Source organism: Sciurus vulgaris (assembly GCF_902686455.1).
Source record: "Sciurus vulgaris genome assembly, chromosome: 4".
NCBI classification, from domain to species: Eukaryota; Metazoa; Chordata; class Mammalia; order Rodentia; family Sciuridae; genus Sciurus; species Sciurus vulgaris.
The window spans coordinates 72797545-72818636 of NC_136464.1; the positions used below are offsets into that span (position 1 = coordinate 72797545).

The window sequence follows — 21092 nt, forward strand, 5'->3', positions numbered from 1 at the left end:
GCTATGATTCATTTAACAAGTGATCTTCCAGACAAAGTAGATACAGTAATACAGTAATAATATCAACAATGATAAAATCCCATGGGTCTCTCTCTCTCCTTTTCTCTCTCTCTCTCTCTCTCTGCTTGTCCCAAATCTGCCTCTTCCTTTCCATGATAAATGATAAATTACTTAACAAATTACCTGTTTTTACAAACATGTCTTTTGGTCAACATTAAACTGTTGCTGTTCCAGGCACTGACACATGACTTTCATCAATCCTGCTTGCCTGTATTTTGGCAATGCCACTGATGAAAACCATTCTTCTACTTAACTTGTTACAGGCCAAAGATGTTGACCTTGGAGCAAATGTGTCTTATCGGATAAGAAGTCCTGAAGTGAAGCACTTTTTTGCACTACATCCATTTACAGGAGAGCTGTCCCTTTTGAGGAGTTTGGATTATGAGGCATTTCCAGATCAGGAAGCAAGTATCACTTTTCTGGTGGAGGCCTTTGATATTTATGGAACAATGCCACCTGGTATTGCTACAGTCACAGTGATTGTAAAGGTAAGGATATTGGATGAGTTCCAGTGGCCTACTTTCTCCATATGTGTAGCTACTATTTCTTATATGATACCTATTTTATTTTTGTCAGCAAACCATAGTAACCATAGTGATGCCAACCAAGAACATAGACTGTATTTTTTATGTGAAATATTTATAAAGACTTAACAAATTGCCATATTTTTTAACTTTGAAAGACAAATTTGAAAATGGTACTAAATATACATTAAAATACTAGTTGTTTGCGTCTGCCATTAGTGGTATCACTTCAGTCAAATTCTAATCACAACTAGATGACAGTTCAGTTCAAATTCCAGAGCAACAGGGATATTAACTTACTTCAGGTTTTTCCATTAAAAATTAAATTAAAAAGTGAAAAAAATCAGAGTCTGGATGTTTAAATGTTCATAGACCCCAGACCCAATTATACAATTATTTGTAAATTCAAGAGTCTGGGATGAAGAAAGCTTCAGAGTCAGGTGGAAGTAAGGTTTAATTTGTTGTATTGTAATATCTACAGTTGCAGTTCATAAAGTATTTAAGGTGATCTGTTTAGTATAATTTAATTAAGATATATTACTAGTGATTTTATATTCTCTAGTTCCTATTAGCTATAGAAATGTGCAGATGCCTTTCTTCCTACAATAAGAGAAAGTTAGTTTCTGAGTATTACTGCAGTTCTTGAAGGATGATTCTAGTAGGAGATCATATATACCTTTGGTCATAAGGCAAATCATCAATGGCAACTTTTCTATATTCTCACTTTTTGAGAGGGAGGGGAATACCGGGAATTGAACTCAGGGGCACTCGACCCCTGAGTCACATCCCCAGCCCTATTTTGTATTTTATTTAGAGACAATGTCTTACTGAGTTGCTTAGTGTAGAACATTTTTTGATCTTTCTTTTTGTACCATTTTATTAAATGTCTATACCAACTCAAACTGCTGAGGCTGGTTTTGAACTCGAGATCCTCCTGTCTCAGCCTCCCAAGCAGCTGGGATTACAGGCATGTTCCACCGTGCCCATCTGTAATTCTCTTTTTTGGGGGCACTTTAATGAATACATGATGGAAGAAGAAGTCGTTGCCTTCTTGAACTTTTGTTTGATTCAAAAAAAATATGACATGCAATTAGTTTACTTAATAAAATACTGATGTGAATGTTTAGAAGATTAGTGAAGATTTTATCAATACTGAATCAGTACAAGTGCATTTCTCACATGAGTTAATATCCTTGATTACTGCATCTGCAGTTTTGAACTTCTTTTTCTTTTTAGATGATTTCAGGATTACCCTGAAATCAGAGTGGGACACAGGGATTACACTATTTTCTCTTTTACATTTCATGTGGGCTAATCTACTGGCATATACATGGCATATACTGGCATATACTCTAGAAAGGAGACTATGAGCCCCCTCCGTTCTCACATACCCTATAGCTGTCTGGAGAGTTTTCTTAGGGTCTGGGTTTCTTTTTTCTCAGGAGTTCACAGTATTATATTTATTTCTTCCACTTGATATCTCTTTACACTGAGAAATTGATGTTTAAGGAGTGGGAAATATCAATTTCAGAGAGCTAAAATTTTACTCAGCACCAAGTTTTCTTTGGAAATAGGAACTTAAACTATCAAAATCTTTCCTTGGACAACCTGCCTTTCTTTTTGCACTTTTTCCCTAGACGGTGATTTTCCCTGCTCTAGGAACTTTCAAAAAGAACTAAGAAACACCAAAAATCATGGAGGACCTGCAGTGGGGGAGGGGCTTCAATTTGTATTTTGAAATGCTGTTTTGTTACACTACTGTGTTATGAAATCTAGAAATCTGCTTACAAAAAAATGTTTAGGGAGATGATAATATCTGCGGCAATGAATTCATCATGTTAGGCAAGCATATGGAAAAGACTAAGGTGAGCATGATCTAAATGGATTAATGATACCAAAATACCTTCTGTACCAGGTGTAGAATATAGACCCTCTCACTCCAATTCACCCTAGCCTACCTAAAAGGTTTGGTAGAATTGGTCACCTAAAAATCAAGAGTAGAAAAAGTATTTGTTTATTGATGGTTTGGAGCAAAGAAAAGAAGAAAAGATTTAGTATTTAATGACCTTTCCCTTATTCTTCCTAGAAAGAAATTCAAATGGCCTAGCCTTCTCTCTCAGGACAATATGTTTGATAATGGCTAATTGTAAACACTTCTGGATTCTGAGCTGGCCACTCTGAATTCAGTTAAGATTCATTTGTTCATATTGTTTTGATGGAAGAAATCAATGGAATCAATTTGGATCCAAATATATCACCTACAAAGTTAAGATACTCATTAAATAAGCCTTGTTCTCTCTCTGGAACTCAAACCTCTTAAGTTTTTCATGTTTCCATTGGAGCCTCCCTCACTTTATTTTAATATATGGGTATCACTTGAGGTTTACCTTCGATTCTGTGAAAGAATTGCTCACTGGAGGCTCATTTCTTCCTAAACAGAAAAGAGTACAGGTTTGATTTTTATTGTCTCAGGTGTTTCATCTTGGAGAAATTGAACTATTTCAATGATCAGGATGCCTAACTCATGTAAAGGTAATTTTTAATTTATTTTAGTTTTAAACAAAACAATCTATTTAATTCTATACATGTTTAAGATCACTTTTTGTTTCTTTCCAATGATTGATGGAAAATAAAATTTTCAGAAAGTTTTCCTAAATGCAGACTGAGACTTACTTACCTTTTCTCCCACAACTAGGGCTGAGGTATAACAAACAGAAATTTAAAATTCTATAATATACCAATGAAGCTAGCTCATTAAAATATTATCAGTTTGTTTCGAAGGTAAGAATGAAGCACAGGCTCATTTCTCCACAAATGCACATTTTCCCCAGGCTTGTAAATTTTCTGCTATTGGTCTGTTTACTGGTAGTACTGACAGGCTGTTCTGCTGATAACATAATTACATGGTATTTGCTAAAGAGATATTTTTACCCAAAACAGTCACCACAGGGAAAGTATCCTGAAGATCTCTTTGAGCAGAAACATAATTCCTTTTGTGAAGAAGAGGAAGAAAAAGAAAAAGAAAAAGACCCAAGTGTTTAATGTGTAGCTCATCAAACTTATTTAAAATTGGAAAGAGATATTTGAGAGAAAGTTGAAGGGATACTTGGGAGAAAAAATATTTGCACAGTATGAATGAAATAAGTTTGTCACAAACATCTACAAAAAGTTTTCTTAGTGTCTAGTTTGAAGGATCTAAAAGAAAGTCAGTGTAGATCATATAAATATTTTTGTGTTGCTAAGTTTTTTGTAGAACATTTTTTGATCTTTCTTTTTGTATGTTTTTATTAAATGTATATACCAACTGAATCTGGGATAATAATGAATTAGATAACATGGGAAATTTTCTGGGAAATAAAAACAAAATTCTAAACAATTTAAAAAGTAACATCCAATGAGAAATCTGGCCTTATAGACTAAATTGTCACATAAATCATTTCTTACCATCTGGATTGTAATATAATATAGAAAATACAAAGATCTGTTCTATAGCAAACTGAGAACCGAACACAAATCAGAAAAGTTTAAAATGTAAATATATATGTACTTATACTCTCTCTCTCTCTCTCTCTCTCTCTCTCTCTCTCTCTCTATATATATATATATATATATATATATATATATATATTTAGGGAGATGATAATATCTGTGGCAATGAATTTTATATATATATATATATTTATGTATATCTGACATGAGACAGCATAAAAGGATGCAAAGGACTTGTGGAAGAAAAATAAATTACCTAGATGAATGAATCATTACATAGGAGTAGGACAGAGAAAGAATGGAGCTTGTGTGAAAGAAGACTGGATTCACCTTGGTTGGGTTTATTTGTCTCAGAGCATGCAGGCATGGTTGTAGACAGGGATGGGTAAAAGGTTCAGAAATAAAATACCATACATGTTTTGGTTTGCATGTGAGGTGCTCCCTAAAAGTTCATATGTGAGATAATGCAGGAAGGTTCAGAGGTAAGATAATTAAGTTATGAGAGTCTTAACACAATCAGAGTGCATTAATCCCCCCCATAGGGATTAACTGGTTGGTAACTGAAGGAAGGTGGGGTGTACCTTTGAGTTATATATTTTGTATCTGGCCAGTGGAATCTGTCTCTCTGCTTTCTGATCATAATGTGAACTGCTACCTTCTGCCATACTCTTCTGGCAGGATGTTCTGCCTCACCTCAGTCCCCAAGGAATAGAGCCCCATCTGTGGACCAAGATCTCTGAAACCCTGAGCCCCTAAATAAATGTTTCCTCCCTAAAATTGTTCTTGTCATGTCTTTTAGTCATAGCAGTAAAAAAACTTACTGAAATGATACACAAGGCCTTAGGTTGTAAAATGCAGTGAATTTTGGAAGATAAAGTTAGCAATTTCATCTTTCAAAGGGATTTCCTCCTCCAGAAAGAAGAGAAATGTTTGTAGCCTGTAGAATATAAGAATGTGGGTAGCTTTTCTAAGTGGAAATTGAATGTTCACTACCAAGATGGCATTTACTAACTCATGGAGCCCTGAGACACAGAGTACCACTGGTGCTCCATTGCTACAGTGCTGGAGCAGTCCTGGATTGAATGTGGTCAGAGGAGCACAGGTGGAGAGAAGAGGAGGTAATGCAGGACTCAGATACTACAGAAATACTAGACATCTCAAGAGTGTCCATTCTTTCCCTGTCTGTAGGGAGGAACTTGAATAAAAGATGATTACAGTGTACTAGCTGGTAGAATATGGTCTAGTACATTGGTCATTATTTTTATCAACTGTTCTTTTTGATTGTTTGACCTGGCTAAAATAGTTGTTTTAGCCTATGGCCTTCAGATATTTCTTCTCTTTTATTCTACATGATCAGGTTTTTACCCATGTGTTCTTTCTAATATATTCACCATCAAGTTTAAAGAATGTGAACACATTAGGGAGGACTCATCTTGGGGCTGAATCAGCTTCTTAAGACATCTTCCTGCTCTGCTATTCTAGAATTTTAGTTCTAAGATTAACATATTGCCTTTAAGGAAATAAACTAAAGGAAACAAATAAAAATGTGCATGCCTAGAGTTCAAAAAATAGCATCTCATAAACCTTAACAATTCTTTTATCTATGGGTTTCCTTTATGGCTTCCTAAATGTCACCTGCTGGCTTCTGGGAGTCTCAAGACACTGTCTTCCTTACTTATATACATGATAAAGTTCTTTCAACTTTCACTGATTACCACATTCACTACTGATGTCAAGGCTCATGAATCCAAACTTGCTACTGCCACCAGTCTCCAGAGTTTTAGTGCCTTCCAGGGGATCAGGGGCAATGGATGCTGAAAAGACTCATGATAGCAATTGCTGCCAGGCACTGTCGTCATTTCCCAGTAGGCTCTGTTGTCATGGACAAGTCTCATCAATGCTGCAACTAACTGCTCCCTCTGCCCAGATGAACTGACCGCTGCACACCAGGCTGCACTCTTAATGTGTTGGAATCTTCAATATGTTATCTGAAAACTTAGATTTACTAGTCATACCATATTCCAAATAATAATAAATTATGCCCTACATGTATTTGATCCATGTCTCTCAGGATGTATTTTATAGAGCAGTAGCTCTTCAAGATGGTAATGAGTGTCTCATATAAAACAAAATAGACAAATAACTTTGGAAAATATTGTACTTTATGAAGGTAAACGAATTTCTACACTGCAGGTTTCCATATTAGAGTCTTCAAAATGGTAAATATGCGGGTTTGCATTGTGAATCTCAAGAAAAGAAAATGTGATTTTTCTATACCACTAACAACTAGTTAATAAAATTGAATTCCATGGAAAGACCATGGATTTCTTCCTGTTTGTGAAGCCTCTAATAAGACTAACTTGACCCAGAATGTTATTTGGTAAACTTTCTTAGATTTTAGTGAAAACAACTTTTTTGGGTTAAATATCAAACAGGTTGTTATTTTAACTGTGCAAATACAACAATCCCTCTTCTTTTACAAAGTAATAAAAAAGCTTTATAAGTGACTATAGCATTATTGTCAGGGAAATAGATGGTACCATGCAAAGTAATTTGTCAAAATAAAAGTATAGTAACTAGTTGGAGGAATGTTTTAAAACTTCTAAACATACCTTTGGAAATAGATATTTTATGAGTTACATGTGTGTTTTTAAATTAAAATCCTATGCAAGTTATCTTACATAGATTTTTCTGGTGATTTTCCATTACAGCTTTTCTTCACTTCCAGATACCAGAATTATGCCCTACTAACCAGAATTCAATCAGGTCTCTGTCCTTTGTTGACTGGATAAGCATAAGCAAGCTAAGGTCTCTAAGCTTCAGTTTCTTTATATTTAAAGCTGGAATAATAATAATAGCAACAACAACAATAATAATAACAACACAAATAAGCCTGTTTGTTACATTAGCCTATAATAGCAGCTATTTGGAAGGCCGAAGCAGGAGGATCACAAGTTTGTGACTGAACTGTATAACCTAGCAAGACATTGTCTCAAAATAAAATTAAAAGGCTTGGGGATTTAACTCAGGGGTAGATTGCTTGCTTTGCATGTGGAAGACCTTGAGTTCAATCCCCAGTACTGAAAACAAAAATTGCCAATATGTATTTTGGACAAAATTTTAGGCATACTTATTGCTATGATAAATTTAACAAGCCTAGAAAATGCCTGACATAAAATAAAAATAAAATACATACACAAACACACACTCACAACTATTATGCCCTTTGAGAAGGTCTGAAATGTGCTGATATTACATAGAAATTGCTGAAGATAATGCTCAAAATAACCACATATTCCCCAATTAGCAATTGATCATATCACAACTTGGAAAAATGTACAAAAATGTATCAAATCCTGTTCCCCATATCATATATGCAAACAGGGAGACCACATGTGGAATGAAATTCTGTTTTTGTGGCTTTGTCAACAATGCAGTGTTATTTGGCTACCCATCTCAAAGGAGTATTTTACCTAATCACAGTTCATGAGCAACTTGGACAGTTGCTCAAGTGTCTTGAGATGCATCTTATGCTAAATTAGTTACATTCTTTGCTATATATTCCCTTCATATCCTTGAACTATCTATTCCATAATGTCCATCACACTTAGAATTTTTTTTTAATTTTTGCTTTCCACACGAACCTGTAAGCTGAATACTAAGAGGTACCCTGTGTTTTCTGATTGCAACCATTTCTCAAACTTCTGTACACTGCCTGATACAGTGGAAGCTGCATCACTATTTGTGATACTGAGAGACTGTGTATTCTTTGCTGCTTTTAGCAACATGTAACATGTAACTTCAATTACATCTACATTTCAGATGCACTATCCCCAAGAATCCATAACTCTAAATTTAAAAATTAGAAAGTGCACTGAAAAATGAATTGAGACAGTTAAGAAAGAAAATTCCAGTATAGGTTTTTATTTTTAAAAGAGTAAGTAAAATGTGAGAGAAGTTGATTTATATCTAAGACTTATGCAAAGCAGAAAAAGATTTTTCTGTCTAGAGATGCAGCTTTTTCTAAGTATATGTGTGGGCGCACAAAGAAAGACATAGAAGTGAACAGGATAAATAGACAAATGAAGAAACCAAGAGGGTAAAAGCGACAGCAGAAGGCAGATAATACGTGATAATACGCTGGTAGTGTACAACAGAATTAGTCACAGAAGAATCAATTGCATAATTTGCCTAAGAGTACATATCAGTTTCAGTAGCTGCTCAGGATTTTGAAGGGCACAGCAGCCCAATAGTCTAGCACAGGTAATGCAGACACTGAACAGCAGTACAAATGCAAGGGAAGCTCTTTTTCACTGGATTATGGTTTTGTGTACCTTCTGGTTATGCATAAGAATTCCGAAAATGAGAGCTACACTTTACCATTTTTTAAAAGATGATAAAGCCAGATGTGCTGAGGCACACTTGTAATCCCAGTGGCTCAGGAGGCTGAAGCAGAAGTATCGCAAGTTCAAAGCCAACCTCAGCAACTTGGCAAGGCCTAACCAACTCAGTGAGACCCTGTCTCGAAATATAAAATAAAAAGAGCTAAGAATGTGGCTCAGTGTTTAAGTACCCATGAGTAATTCTATCCCTGGTACCTAAAAGTTAAAATAAAATAAAAATGATCAAACTATAACCAGTTTAGTACTTTTCTATTAAGAAAGTGTCTCTTGTGCAGAACCATTTTTATCAAAATTTATATCATCTCTCTCTCTTGTTTTGTAAAACTTCAACTTGTCCCTAATTTGCAAACTTACCAATTAGTTCCTATCTTCTTGCCATGCTCTTAAAATGATTCCTTAAATGAACTTTGTGGTTTGCCAAAGTGAAAATAGTTTCTGCGATTATTTTAGACTTTAATTTAGAAAATAAATAAACAAAATTTATATTTCCTTCCTGCAAGCTAACTATACCTTCAGGTACAGTTTTATTTGCTGGAAACATTGGAAAAAAATGCAAATTTTAGTGGTAAAAATATTTTTTAAATAATAAGCATGGTGTTGCTCTAGTTGAGAACCATGATAAAATTCAGAATACTCTTTTGAAACATGAAAACTAATTTTTGTTAAAAACAACAAATATACTCATAGGAAACAAACTATTATGTGTTGGAATGATAAAATTAACTAGAGAACTGAAGGGGAAATGTTTCCTTTTGTCAATACTGCCCTCTAGTGGAATAATGGGCTACAGGAAAGAGATTGGTTTTTTGCGTTGGGTGCATCCTTAATTTACTGAACAATAGAACATTTGTACAGAAGCAGATTTATGTACATTTTTTCTTTAGATGTCCCTGAAGCATAAACATAATGAACTATTGATTATGCTTGTTGGCAATGCATTTCAATAAATTTTCTCAACTGAAATAATGTATTGAGGAAGAACCATGGGCAAATGGCTGCACATCTTAGCCACAATAAAAGATTAGAACCCCCAAAATATGTACAATGTGCCATAAAAAGAAATACTGCTACAATATAACAGTATTGATTTATTCTTCATCCTGTCAATAGCAAGCAAAATAAAGGGGAGGGAATCCAATCTTTTTCAGTTATTTAAAGCTTTCAGTTTGTTTGTAATCAGTTTGTGACCACAGATTGTAAAAATTTCTACTGCACTTTCAGTTAGAAGGTAAAGCTAGTGAATACTTCCCCGGAGGATGGGGAAGTCACTCTACTCCACATTTTAAAAAGCTGCATTAATGAAATTTTAAAAGATCCTTTTTTCCCCCCTTAAGAATCAAATTTCCCAAAAGTTTCTTGTAACATTAAGAATTTAAATTTCTTTGTGGGGGTGGGGCAATAAAGAAGAAAATTCACAGTATCATATTGAACTTATTGAGCATTAGAAATTGAGGTGGAAAAATTTGCAATGTTGGTTTCCTTCTCTACTGACCTTAAAAAATTGTTGAGGGGTGCAAAAGGATTCCCTACCCTTTAGTTGCAAGATATACTCATTAAATTAATTGGCACTCTAGAAAGAGAAGAAAAATGTGTGAATGCAAATACTTTATATATTTACCCCCTGCCTGGATACTAAAGATCAATACATTATATGCCCCTCATTATAGAGAACCAGCACTTCCTAAGCTCATTTAGTTTTCCAGATTCTATACTTCATAATTTATAAAGGAAGTCTTCTTTTTCATAAAAGAAGTTGTGAATACCACATGTCAGAGAGAATGACATCTTTTATTTTTCAGGTTCGCTTACCATTCAAGATCTATTTCTTATTAGTGTCTGCAGGCTTATTTAGCTTCACAGCTCAGAAGTTGACTCGGTTGTGAGCATAAAAGAAATCTCTTATTTGATTGTAAGAGATAATTATCTTGACCTTTTTGCACAAAAAGAAATATACAATTGGTTAATTTTTGTGTTTCCAATTTATATTATACAGGAAAATCTTTGTGTCTGGACACATATCAAAGACTAGAATGTAGAGAGTCTTTTTTTCCTTTGTATTTAATAGCTAATGAGAAAAAGGATGAAAGGAAGAATTGATAACTAACAATTTTTGTTTTGTGCCTAAATTTGTTTGGCTTAAAGTACCCAAAACACTACATGTATAATGATTATTACAAAAATAAACCACTCATTTTAGTAAAGATTATTTATTGAGAAAAATGATATGTGATCCTTTACAAATGATAAAGTGGTCCTAAAAAAAAATGGTCAGGCTCCTAGGGGACTTGATTAATTATTTTAGCTCTGCTGTATGAATAGATTAATTCAAGCAAAGTCATTAACCTAATCTGTGGATCATTGTCTTTACTTGTCAAATGTCAGTTAAGTGACATGAATATAGGGACAATTTTTCTTGAGTTACCACAGCATCCCTAGGACTGGCTTATAAAAGTGGGAAATACTTAAAAAATATTTTAATGAGTAATGTTATATGAGTAATATGTTCCATGTGCTGCCAAATTGTGAAAATAAAATGATGTATGTATATCGTTTTGAAAATTTTAATAAACAGTTTTCTTTCAGCAAGTATGTATAATCTTAAATACCATTAGTGGAGTGTGCTGCAGGAACACCCTCCTTTTATCTTTTTATATTTATAGAAATCAATAAAGGGTAATCAAAAGATATTTCATACTTTGTATGTGAAATGCTATAATTATAATATTACACTAAGTATGTAAAATAATTTGCAGTTGCTACAGAAACATACAAAAAGTTTTTAAAAAATCAAAAACAAAACAAATTAAGAAACTACCTTTACTTATACTGTCTTAAAGGATGTTACTTTTTTAAGAAATTATTTTTTGTCTTGTTATCAAAAGTTAAAACGTTACATCATATTTTTTAAAGTATCTTAGAGAAAATTTCATACTTCAGCCTCTAAAAGGTGTATTTTTTTGGGTGACAGACTGTTCACTCCAGTGGAGTGGCCTTCGATGGATATCACACACATTAATATTGCATAGAAACTCTGGCAATTTCCTGTGGGATGCCAGTCTGAAGAGAGAGGAATGGAATTGACAGGATGGAAGGTTGACAGTGGCAAATGCGGTGTGTGATATGAAGAACAGGAGTCAATCTAGTCACTGTGGCCCTAACTTGATTTCTACTGAAGCATTAAACTCTTAATTGTGTTTTCCAGGATATGAATGATTATCCTCCTATATTTAGTAAACGAATCTACAAAGGGATGGTGGCTCCAGATGCAGTCAAGGGTACTCCTATCACTACAGTTCATGCTGAAGATGCAGACCCTCCTGTAAGTAGAAGACATCAATTAATCCTCTGAGCTGTAGTGAGGAAAATCCTCAACACCCATGAGTGACCTGGTTACCAAGATAGCAAACATGGTCCATCAGAGTCTCATTCTCATCCATTTATATCCTCTTGCTTATTGCATCCACAGATTATTATTGAATTTAGACAACTAGGGATATGCCTTTTTTGTTAGCAAAGTCCATCATATGTCAATTTGTCTAGCATTAATAATAAATATATGTGAAAAGAGTTACCTACATTTGGAATCACTGTCATTTGGGTCCTTTGTTTAGAACAGTGCATGCTTAGTTTAATATGGATAGATTTTTATACTTATGGCTTTTTCCATTTATACGTACATGATTAGTGTGTTAGAAAATTCAAAATCAATGCATAACATAAAAACATATATTGAATGTGTTGTTTTGGTAAGCTAAAAAATCTCAATATTTCTTTTGGACATATTTAATAGATTCTTTTATCATATAGAACTTTACCTTTTTTGAGATAACCCAAATTATCATTCAAGACCAAAGGTATTCAACTAAAATATTATTAGAATTATTAGCAGAAATGATATAAATTTTCTTCAATTACATTCCTTAATGAAATTTAAAATAAAAGTAATAATGCCTGCATAAAAATGATTTCTATAAACACCTAGAGTGCTTTATAAATATTTTCTGTTCGCATGAAAGCAGCATGGTGAAGATTTAAATTTTTGAGTTAGTTCATGCTATAAGTCAATGTCTAACTGCTTCTAAAATATATATTTATCCAATGAACCATTTTTGAAAAGAAAAATTTTGAAAACCTGAATCATTGAAATGATTTATAACCTTGTTTTCTATTGCTAATATAAATAGTATTTCTGTAATGCTTTCTACTTAATAAAAGGTGAATGGCAGTCATAATATTTTTCAGCTTCAATTGTGACAAGCTGTATAAAGTCTATTGTGACTATAAGGTCTTGAAAAATAATAATGTTAACATGAAAGCAATGACCTTTAACTCAGAAGTTCCTTTGCTAGATAATGCTAAAATGTCTTTGAAACTGATTTATCACATCTTGAGAATTATGATAGTCACAGTTTCATAGCCTTGAACACACCAATAGAGATGGTGAATAGGAAATTGGTGCTTAATCTCCTTATAAAGCAAATTGTCATTGCTACAAAATACTTTGTAATTAGTAATATGTGTTCAGTTTTATTTGACACATATGTTTTGAACTGTATAGTGGTCACTGTGCTAATCAGTTTTTGTTCTCAAGAAACTGACAATCTTGCAGGGAAAACAGAACTTCACAAACAGAAAATATAACATTGTTACAAAGTAAGCGTAAGCAAAGAGTATTTTAACAAACTCATTTCTCAAAATACATTATTAATGCAAAGTTTAAGATAGTATTAATATTAATGGCATTATTGATGAATGACTAAAAGTGGTGATTAAAAAAAAATTAAATGTCCTTTAATTCTCAGCCCTCAAGTGGCCTAATTAAGTCCTGGAGACACTAAGAAGTTTCCTGGAATTGAACATAACAAAGTTTAGGAAGACCCAGAACATTTTATCAATACTTTAAAACATAGAAATAACCATTACATTTTGCATCTATTTAATTGCTCAAATGTTTCATAACAGACTGCTAAGTACCAGCCAAAGAGTTAGAATACACCTATTTGGGACAGATCTCAAAGTCAGTATAGATGGCAAACCCTTACTTTCCTTTTGACACCTGTGACTTTTATACCCAGTTAGACATTAAGATCATATCCACAAGTGTGAAAGAACTTGGAAGAAAGTTTAATGTTTGCATTCCAAGTCCAATAGCAGATTTTACACTTAATATCTGATGTTGACTCTTCAATAGATAAAAGGTAGATAAAAGATATTTTATCAGAATATTGAGTGTGCTTATTTCCATTACAAAGTATACATTTCTTAGATTTAGTTCAGATCCTTGAAACTTTAACCATCTTTCATAATAAATATTATTCATAATTGAGTTTTTGAATCATTTCTGCAAATTGGGTCCCTTGAATGAGTATAATCACAATTTACCTTCTCCCCCATCAATCTGAATAAAAATTCAATTCCAAAAACATTTTTAGATGATAAGTGCTATATTACATAGTTTTCAAAAATATTATGATTGATTTTTATTCTTCTTATTTTATGTTTGTGTCATGAAGACAAAATAAGTATTTAAGGTAACACTATGCTTCAGATATAATTTTTATTTCTAGAGGTTGACCATATCTTTTTCAAGATATCCTGTTTCTTGTGAACAAAATGAGAACCACCCATTTAAAACTAGGTAATAGCAACAACAAAACCCTTTGAAGTATCAGATGGAAAAACTAGGCATGATCTCAAAATTAGAGGATTATTGCTGAATATAAATTAAGCCTTGTGAAATACATCTTGTACAAAACAAAAGTGCTCTAGAGGGAGAAAAAATAAAGCCAGGGATTTGTTTCCCCCACTCAACTAATGCTGTCTTGCTTTTTTGAGAAGCTTGACATTAGTACACATGAGGTGTGTGTAGTGATGATCATCAGAGATTTCTCACTTCAGGCCTGGGGTCCTGACTCAGTGGTAGAGCACTTGCCTAGCTCATGTGAGTCACTGGGTTCAATCCTCGCACTAAATAAAAAAAATAAACAACAAAAAATTTTTTTAAATTTCTACTTCAAACTTTCATAAGAAAGAACTACAAGTGAAATTTCCATTTGAATTTCTTAAAGTTCTTCTGAAACTTTAGGTCAAACCTTAAAATATAGGAGTTCTATTTGTTGGGCTGGGTTAAATCCTTGAAGAACATGATCCTTTTTGAGCATGTAGACACAGAATGATTCAAATAAATGGAGTTCATTATTTGCTCATTTCCAAGGAGGGAACTACAGGCCATGCAGTGATACATACCTATATTCTGGAAGAATACCAGAGGCTGAGACAGGAGGATAACAAATTCAACGCTGGCCTCAGCAACTTAGTGACACTCTGTCCCAAAATAAAAAATGAAAAGGACGATGGATGGAACACAGTGATAAAGCATCCCTGGGTTTATTCCCCAGTACCAAGAAAAAAAAAAAAAAAAAAAGGAAAGAACTATAGGAAACCCACAAAGTCTGTATTTCTCATCATTAGACAGTTCTTTCCATAAAAGCATTTTAGGAATTTTTAAGATTCCTATTTTAGTAAGACAGTAGTTAGAACATGTTTAATATTAGCAAGTTTGGCAGTTTCTTATTTATATAATATCATTGTGAAATATGTAAAGATTTAAGACTTATTTTTTCAGACTTTGAAATTGACTTATAAAATAAATATACACCATAAAAATAGATCATGTTAGTTCTCAATAGTAATTGCCTTTAAAATCCTTCCCAAATATGAATATTCTCACTATTTAAGAATGTCTACTTTTTTAAGCATTTTATTTGTAAACTCTAAATTATGCTTATTTTGGTTCTTGTCGTTTGCTAAATTTGTAAGTAAAACATATATACGAAGCCTGGTACATGCTTCAGAATGTTAAAGACAAGAATCATTTGGTTTCCACACATTTTATAAGAAAGTGTATTTATAAAGAAACAATAATTGCAAGTGTGAAATATTTTCTTTCCTTCTTTTGAGTAACTGAGACTTAGTCCTTCTGAGTACTGACAAACTACATGAGGAATTATTTGCAATGTGTTTTCATAAGTGTCTTTAACACCCATCTCAATCATTCAAGAGTACTTTTGCCAAGAGCAGAAAAGATAGCCAGTTTTTGTTCTATGATATAAACCTGTGTTTTATTAAAGTGTCATGATGTCATCAGTGAATGCCAGCTAATTATAGTCATCTCAAAAAAGCTTAACCCTTCAAATAGTCATCCTGTCAAAATTTATTGGAAGAGAGTATAACAGCATGAGAAAGCAATAATCATTTTTACCCAAAATTTGCCGCTTGCTTGCTTTGTGCGAAACAGTGGTTGTTATTCAGGGTCAGAAATGTTGTAAAACTGTACTGTTGTCTCATCTGCATCATTTTCCTTTGGTATGTTAACTGATCTACTTTTCATCACTCACCATCCACCAGCTTGTGTTGTTATGCTGCATGGATTCAGGTTATTGCTAGCAATGTAGCAGAAATTCTGAGTTTAAGATCAGCAGCTATTAACTGTGTTTGCTGACCCTGGAACCTGAGGAGGGAATGTACAGAGCTCAGTGGTTCTTTTCCTTCACATCAAAGCTAAATACAGAAATAATCAGGAACTATGTTCACTGTGAATGTCAGCTTGTGAAAACTGAGATGTTAGAGCCCCAGCCTGAGTCCCTTTTGTCTCAAATAATTAGAAAGTATACCATGAAACAGTTAGGGCTTGATCTTTAAAATGACAATGACTTATAATTAGATTTGAATTATACATGGGTACAAAGGGGAAGGTTTTTTGAGAAAATATAAGCTTGGCTAGTGTCTAGAAAAGACTTATCTATGCATTTTAAGGCTTTGTCATTTGTTTCCCTTATGTGGCATATATCATATGTTATATAGCATTATAATTATGGTATATAATTCATGCCACAAAACATACATTGTTACATATATTAACTACATTGTTAATATTATTTAAGATCAATATGAAAATTAACTGTTTCAGATATAAATATTGCTATTCTCATTTAGAAGCTGCCATATTTATCAAGATTAGAGGTGCATTTTTCTTTTATTATAAATTGAAATGTATATAAAGCTTGCTCATTTGGACTTTTGCAGGACCACTGGCTCATACTCCATGGCATATTAATAATTCCCATTTTTTTCAATGGGAATAAACCTTATGGGATTAGGGCTATAATACAAGTGAGGTTTCCATGGAAATTGAGTGAAATACAACCAGTTTCTTTGGAACTCACTCATAGTTCTCTTTTCTGGATTGATTTGCTCTGGTTGGAAATTCTTGTCAGAAGAAATGGAAACTAACCGTCTGAAAGAGTATCTTGTTTTTTCTAGTCTGAATTCTAGTCTTTACAAACTCTAAACTAAACCTTTGGTAACTCTTGTTCCTAGTGTTATCTACTGTACAGTTCTTCCATTTTTTGGAGTGATGCTGTGTTTAGGTAGTAGACCTACAATCGAACATGGGCTTAGTACAACCTAGACACTTCGTAATAGTTATTGAATGAATAAATTAGAAAGAAAACACTTATTATGAGCTGGACTGATGTAATGATATGACAGAATAGAGACAGAGAAAGAACATGAAAATGTTTATGAAAGAGGCTAAGAAATTATTCAGAGAATAGAGAAATAAATGTTATTAATTCTGAGCCTGCTGTAAACAGTTGTTTATCTTTTTACAAAAATACAGGGAATTCAGTTGACTGAGGAAAGAAGAAATTGGCAAAAGATGTGTATCCAAAAATTACAGTCAAAAATATTCATCATATATCCATGTGTTTGCATAATATAATTTAAAATAGATCCAATTCAATAAATGTTAGCTATTTAAAAGAATTTATTAGCACTGTCTTTAGAAATGAATTTGCAGACATGAAATGTGAAAGATCTTATTTTTAAGATCCACTTTATTGTAGAAATGGAAGATTACTAAAGACTTTTAAACATATCAGTGACAAAAATCAATGCTACTATTGGAAAAAATATTTCCTGTGATATGCAGGTCATATTGGATGAAATAATAAATAAAAACTAGGAGACAAGTTGGCAACTATTGTCGTTACTAGATCTGAAAAAAAGCTGGCAATAAAAGGGAGAACGTGGAAATACTTCAAAGCCATTCAGGAGTGAGAATTGATAGCTATTTGAAGTGAAGTTGAAGATCATAGACAAAAGTAAAATCAAAAGTGAATCCAGAATTTTAGATGGAGCAATAAAGATGGTTATAACAACAGTTGTTAGAAATAACGTAGCTAGAACAGGAACCTAATTTAAGAAGAAAAAAATAACATTAATTTTGGAACAAATCAAATTTGAATTGACTCCAACATATCTAAATACAAGTATTAATAGACTAACAGAAATTGTCTTATTTCTACTCCCCTACACTCTTCCCCAGTCTTTTGTCTTAAAAGTTGAGAAATCTAAGTCAGAACATAGCTAGTGAAGAATACTCAACAGATCTATCCAGGAACCATTGTGCAGGACTGGTGGGACACCTATGTCTTGCCCAGAATTAATGGGTTTCCCAAGCCAAGAAGTATATGATAGTTAACTGTGAGAGAAAACTGGAAGCAAATTGCTGCATAGAGGACAATCTCTTTTGCAAATGCAAGCAAACCCACAAGGAGTACTTGAGGTAGAGACTGGCTTGCCACAGTTGTTTTGATTTAATGCCAGGATGATCTGGCTGCATTTAAAGGACCAAGGTTGGGTAAGAATAACACCATAGGTGGGAAATGTGAACATAGGAGTTATCTGAATAGGAGTAAAGCTGTGACAATGAAGATAGTCCTCAACACAGAAAATACTATCAGGCAAGAGGGGGAGAAAAAATGGAAAGAACAGGAATTTGGGAGGTGGGTCAAAGATTAAAAAGTAGAGAGATCCAGAGAAATGAAGGACTGAAAGGGTAGAGAAGCTGGGCATGGGGGTATGTGCACTTTGTTTTGTTACATCTCTTGATTTAGTCACATCTGTTTTTGATTTTTTTGAGATGTTATTTATGACTATTGTATATATGAAATTTTATTTTGCTTTCACATGTAACATTCAAATTGACAAGATGTGAGTGTCTCTGATACAAATTTTTGCTCTTTATAACCATACATTTGATTTTACACTATTTTCTGTTATTTAACTCTCACTGCAGCCTATGCAGGGAGGGAATCAGTAACCATAAGGAGGTGTAGGCCGGTTGGAAATAAAAGGCTGAAAAAGTAGCATTAAGAAATAAAAACAAAGGACACAAGAAATGTAGTTTAAGCAGGGACTTTATAGGTGGAAAATACCTGATAGGTCTGATCCTAACAAAGGGGAAAAAAAACCAGGAATGATTTAATTATAGGAAACACATCAAAAAGATTTATTGTGAGACGGTGTTCTTCCAGGTAAACAAGAAGGCAGAGGCTGTGGGTAAGGTGACCTGACTGGAGCCTTATCACTTGGGCAGTAATTCCTCCTCCATGCAGCTGCTGCCTCGAGGCTATTTGGGCACAGTGGTATCTTTTTCCAACTCTGGGGAGTTGCATTAGAATCTAGGACTGTCTAAAGCAATAAATTTCGTGGTATCACAGAATTCTCCTGGAGCAGGATGTTGCCAAGGCAACAGAGCTATCTCAGATTGGTGAGGTAACACCAAGAGTTCTCTGAGGGGCACACCACCACTTAGAGATGGCTGGGACAAGCCCACAAGTCATTCGCGGCTCCCAACATTCAATATTATAGAAGATTGGAAACCAAATTATTTTTTCTTGATTTTTAGATATTTCACTTTTATCTACTTGTAAGAGTCCCTAAATTAAATATTTTCACTAATATATAATTAGATCTTATTTTCTATATTAATTACATCTGATACATGATAACCCCTTAGATGCAAACTTAAATGTTCATCAGTCATCTCAAGAAAGTTTTAAGTAGCTTCAAGATTATGAGTTTTGGAATTAGATTATGTGGTGTCAACTCCCAAACCCCAACTGACTAACCTTGTGGCCTTGGGCAATTTACTTAGTCACTCTGATCTTCAGTTCTTGCATTTAGAAAATGAAAAAAATAAATAACAATTGGAAGTCACACCCCTTGAATAGCAGCGTCCTAGTTCTCTCTACCACAGTCCCTATCAACTCATATTCTATTCTCTGCTTCTCTTGATTCCCTTTTGCAGCCTTTGTGTAAATAGAATTTGGCAGTATTTTTTCTTCTAGGCTGGCTTATTTAACTTAGTGTAATGCTCTCAGGGTTTATCCATGGTGTTGCAAATAAGAAGGATTTCCTTCTTATTTAAGGATGAAATATATATGCATATGTGTATATATATTTATATGTCACATTTTCTTTATCCATTCATCCATCTTATGTTCATCTAGTTTGACTTTACATCTTAGGTATTGTGAATAATTTTTCACTACTTCAACATATGTGGCAGTCAAAATATTTCTTTGAGATCCGACTTAAAATGTTTTGAATAAATTACCAAAATCTGTTTTGCTATATCAAATAGTTTTATATTTGATGTTTTATTAGTGCATTATAACTATACATATTAGTGAAGTTCATTTTGACATACTCACACGTACATGGAATATAATTTGCTTCATTTCAGTGCCCAACACCTCTTCCTGTCTTTCCCTTATCCCCACACCCATTCCCCCTCCTCTATTCCCCTCCTCTATTCCACTGACTTTCCCCCCATCTATTTTTCAGTTTTATAAATTGATACTTTATAGGTATACATGAAGGTTGAATTTACTGTGTTATATTAAATGGTAGTCCTATTTTTAATTTTTTAAGGAACCTCCATACTATATCCCATACTGGTAGCACTATTTATGTTCCCACCAACAGTATGCAAGTGTACCAAATTTTCCACATCCTTGCTAACAGTTATCATTTTTTAAATATCCACTATCCTAATAGGTGCTATATCTCATTATTTTTTATTTTCATTTCCCTGATCATTAGTATGATGTTGAGCACATTTTCATAAACCTGTTGACCATTTGTCCAACTTGGGTAATCATTGATGTAAATCCTTCATTCATTTTAATTGAGTAATTTGGTGGTTTTACTATTATTCTAGAGATCTAGAGCTCTGATATTGTGCCTACAGTTAACAATAAATCGTAAAATTTTGCATACTATTTTACAGGGAAGATCTCATGTTACATTTTCTTACCACAAATTAAGAAATTTTCCTCACCTTGTAAGGTTAATGTGAGGATTAAATTATCTCATTTATGTGGATCCACATAGTATATATTAACTATCATCATTTTTGTATTTACACTGATATTTTTCATGCTTTGAGTCCTTGATATCTGTCTTCTATTTTTTATTTGTGATCTGTCAAATATATCTATTGTTTGTAATTCTTCTCTTTGTCTTTTTCCTCTGAATTCTTGAAAAACCTGTAAATGTCAGGGATCCGTTAACCTCTTCAAGAGCTGGGGGTGGGGGTACAAGGTTTGTGGGCATGAGGAAGGCGCTGGGCTTCTGAACCATCTCCATGACAACAAGATTTTTCCCTTGCTTGATCCTTTCTCAGTGAATGTTTGAAGTGTAAGTACCAGGGCTGAATATTCTGTGTTGAGGTCCCTGTTTGCCTGTAGTATCATTATAGCTATGT

General features: G+C 33.6%; 1 protein-coding gene across 1 annotated transcript in view; it reads left to right on the forward strand.

The window, feature by feature from the left end:
* The window catches only part of PCDH15 (protocadherin related 15), a gene marked incomplete at its 3' end in the record, with an annotated part of 922351 nt that overhangs the window by 759172 nt on the left and 142087 nt on the right, over positions 1-21092 (forward strand). Inside the window, exons 20-21 of the mRNA XM_079136109.1 lie at positions 324-548; positions 11679-11795. Coding sequence (XP_078992235.1) covers positions 324-548; positions 11679-11795 — 342 coding nt within the window. The remainder of the gene's footprint in view (positions 1-323; positions 549-11678; positions 11796-21092) is intronic.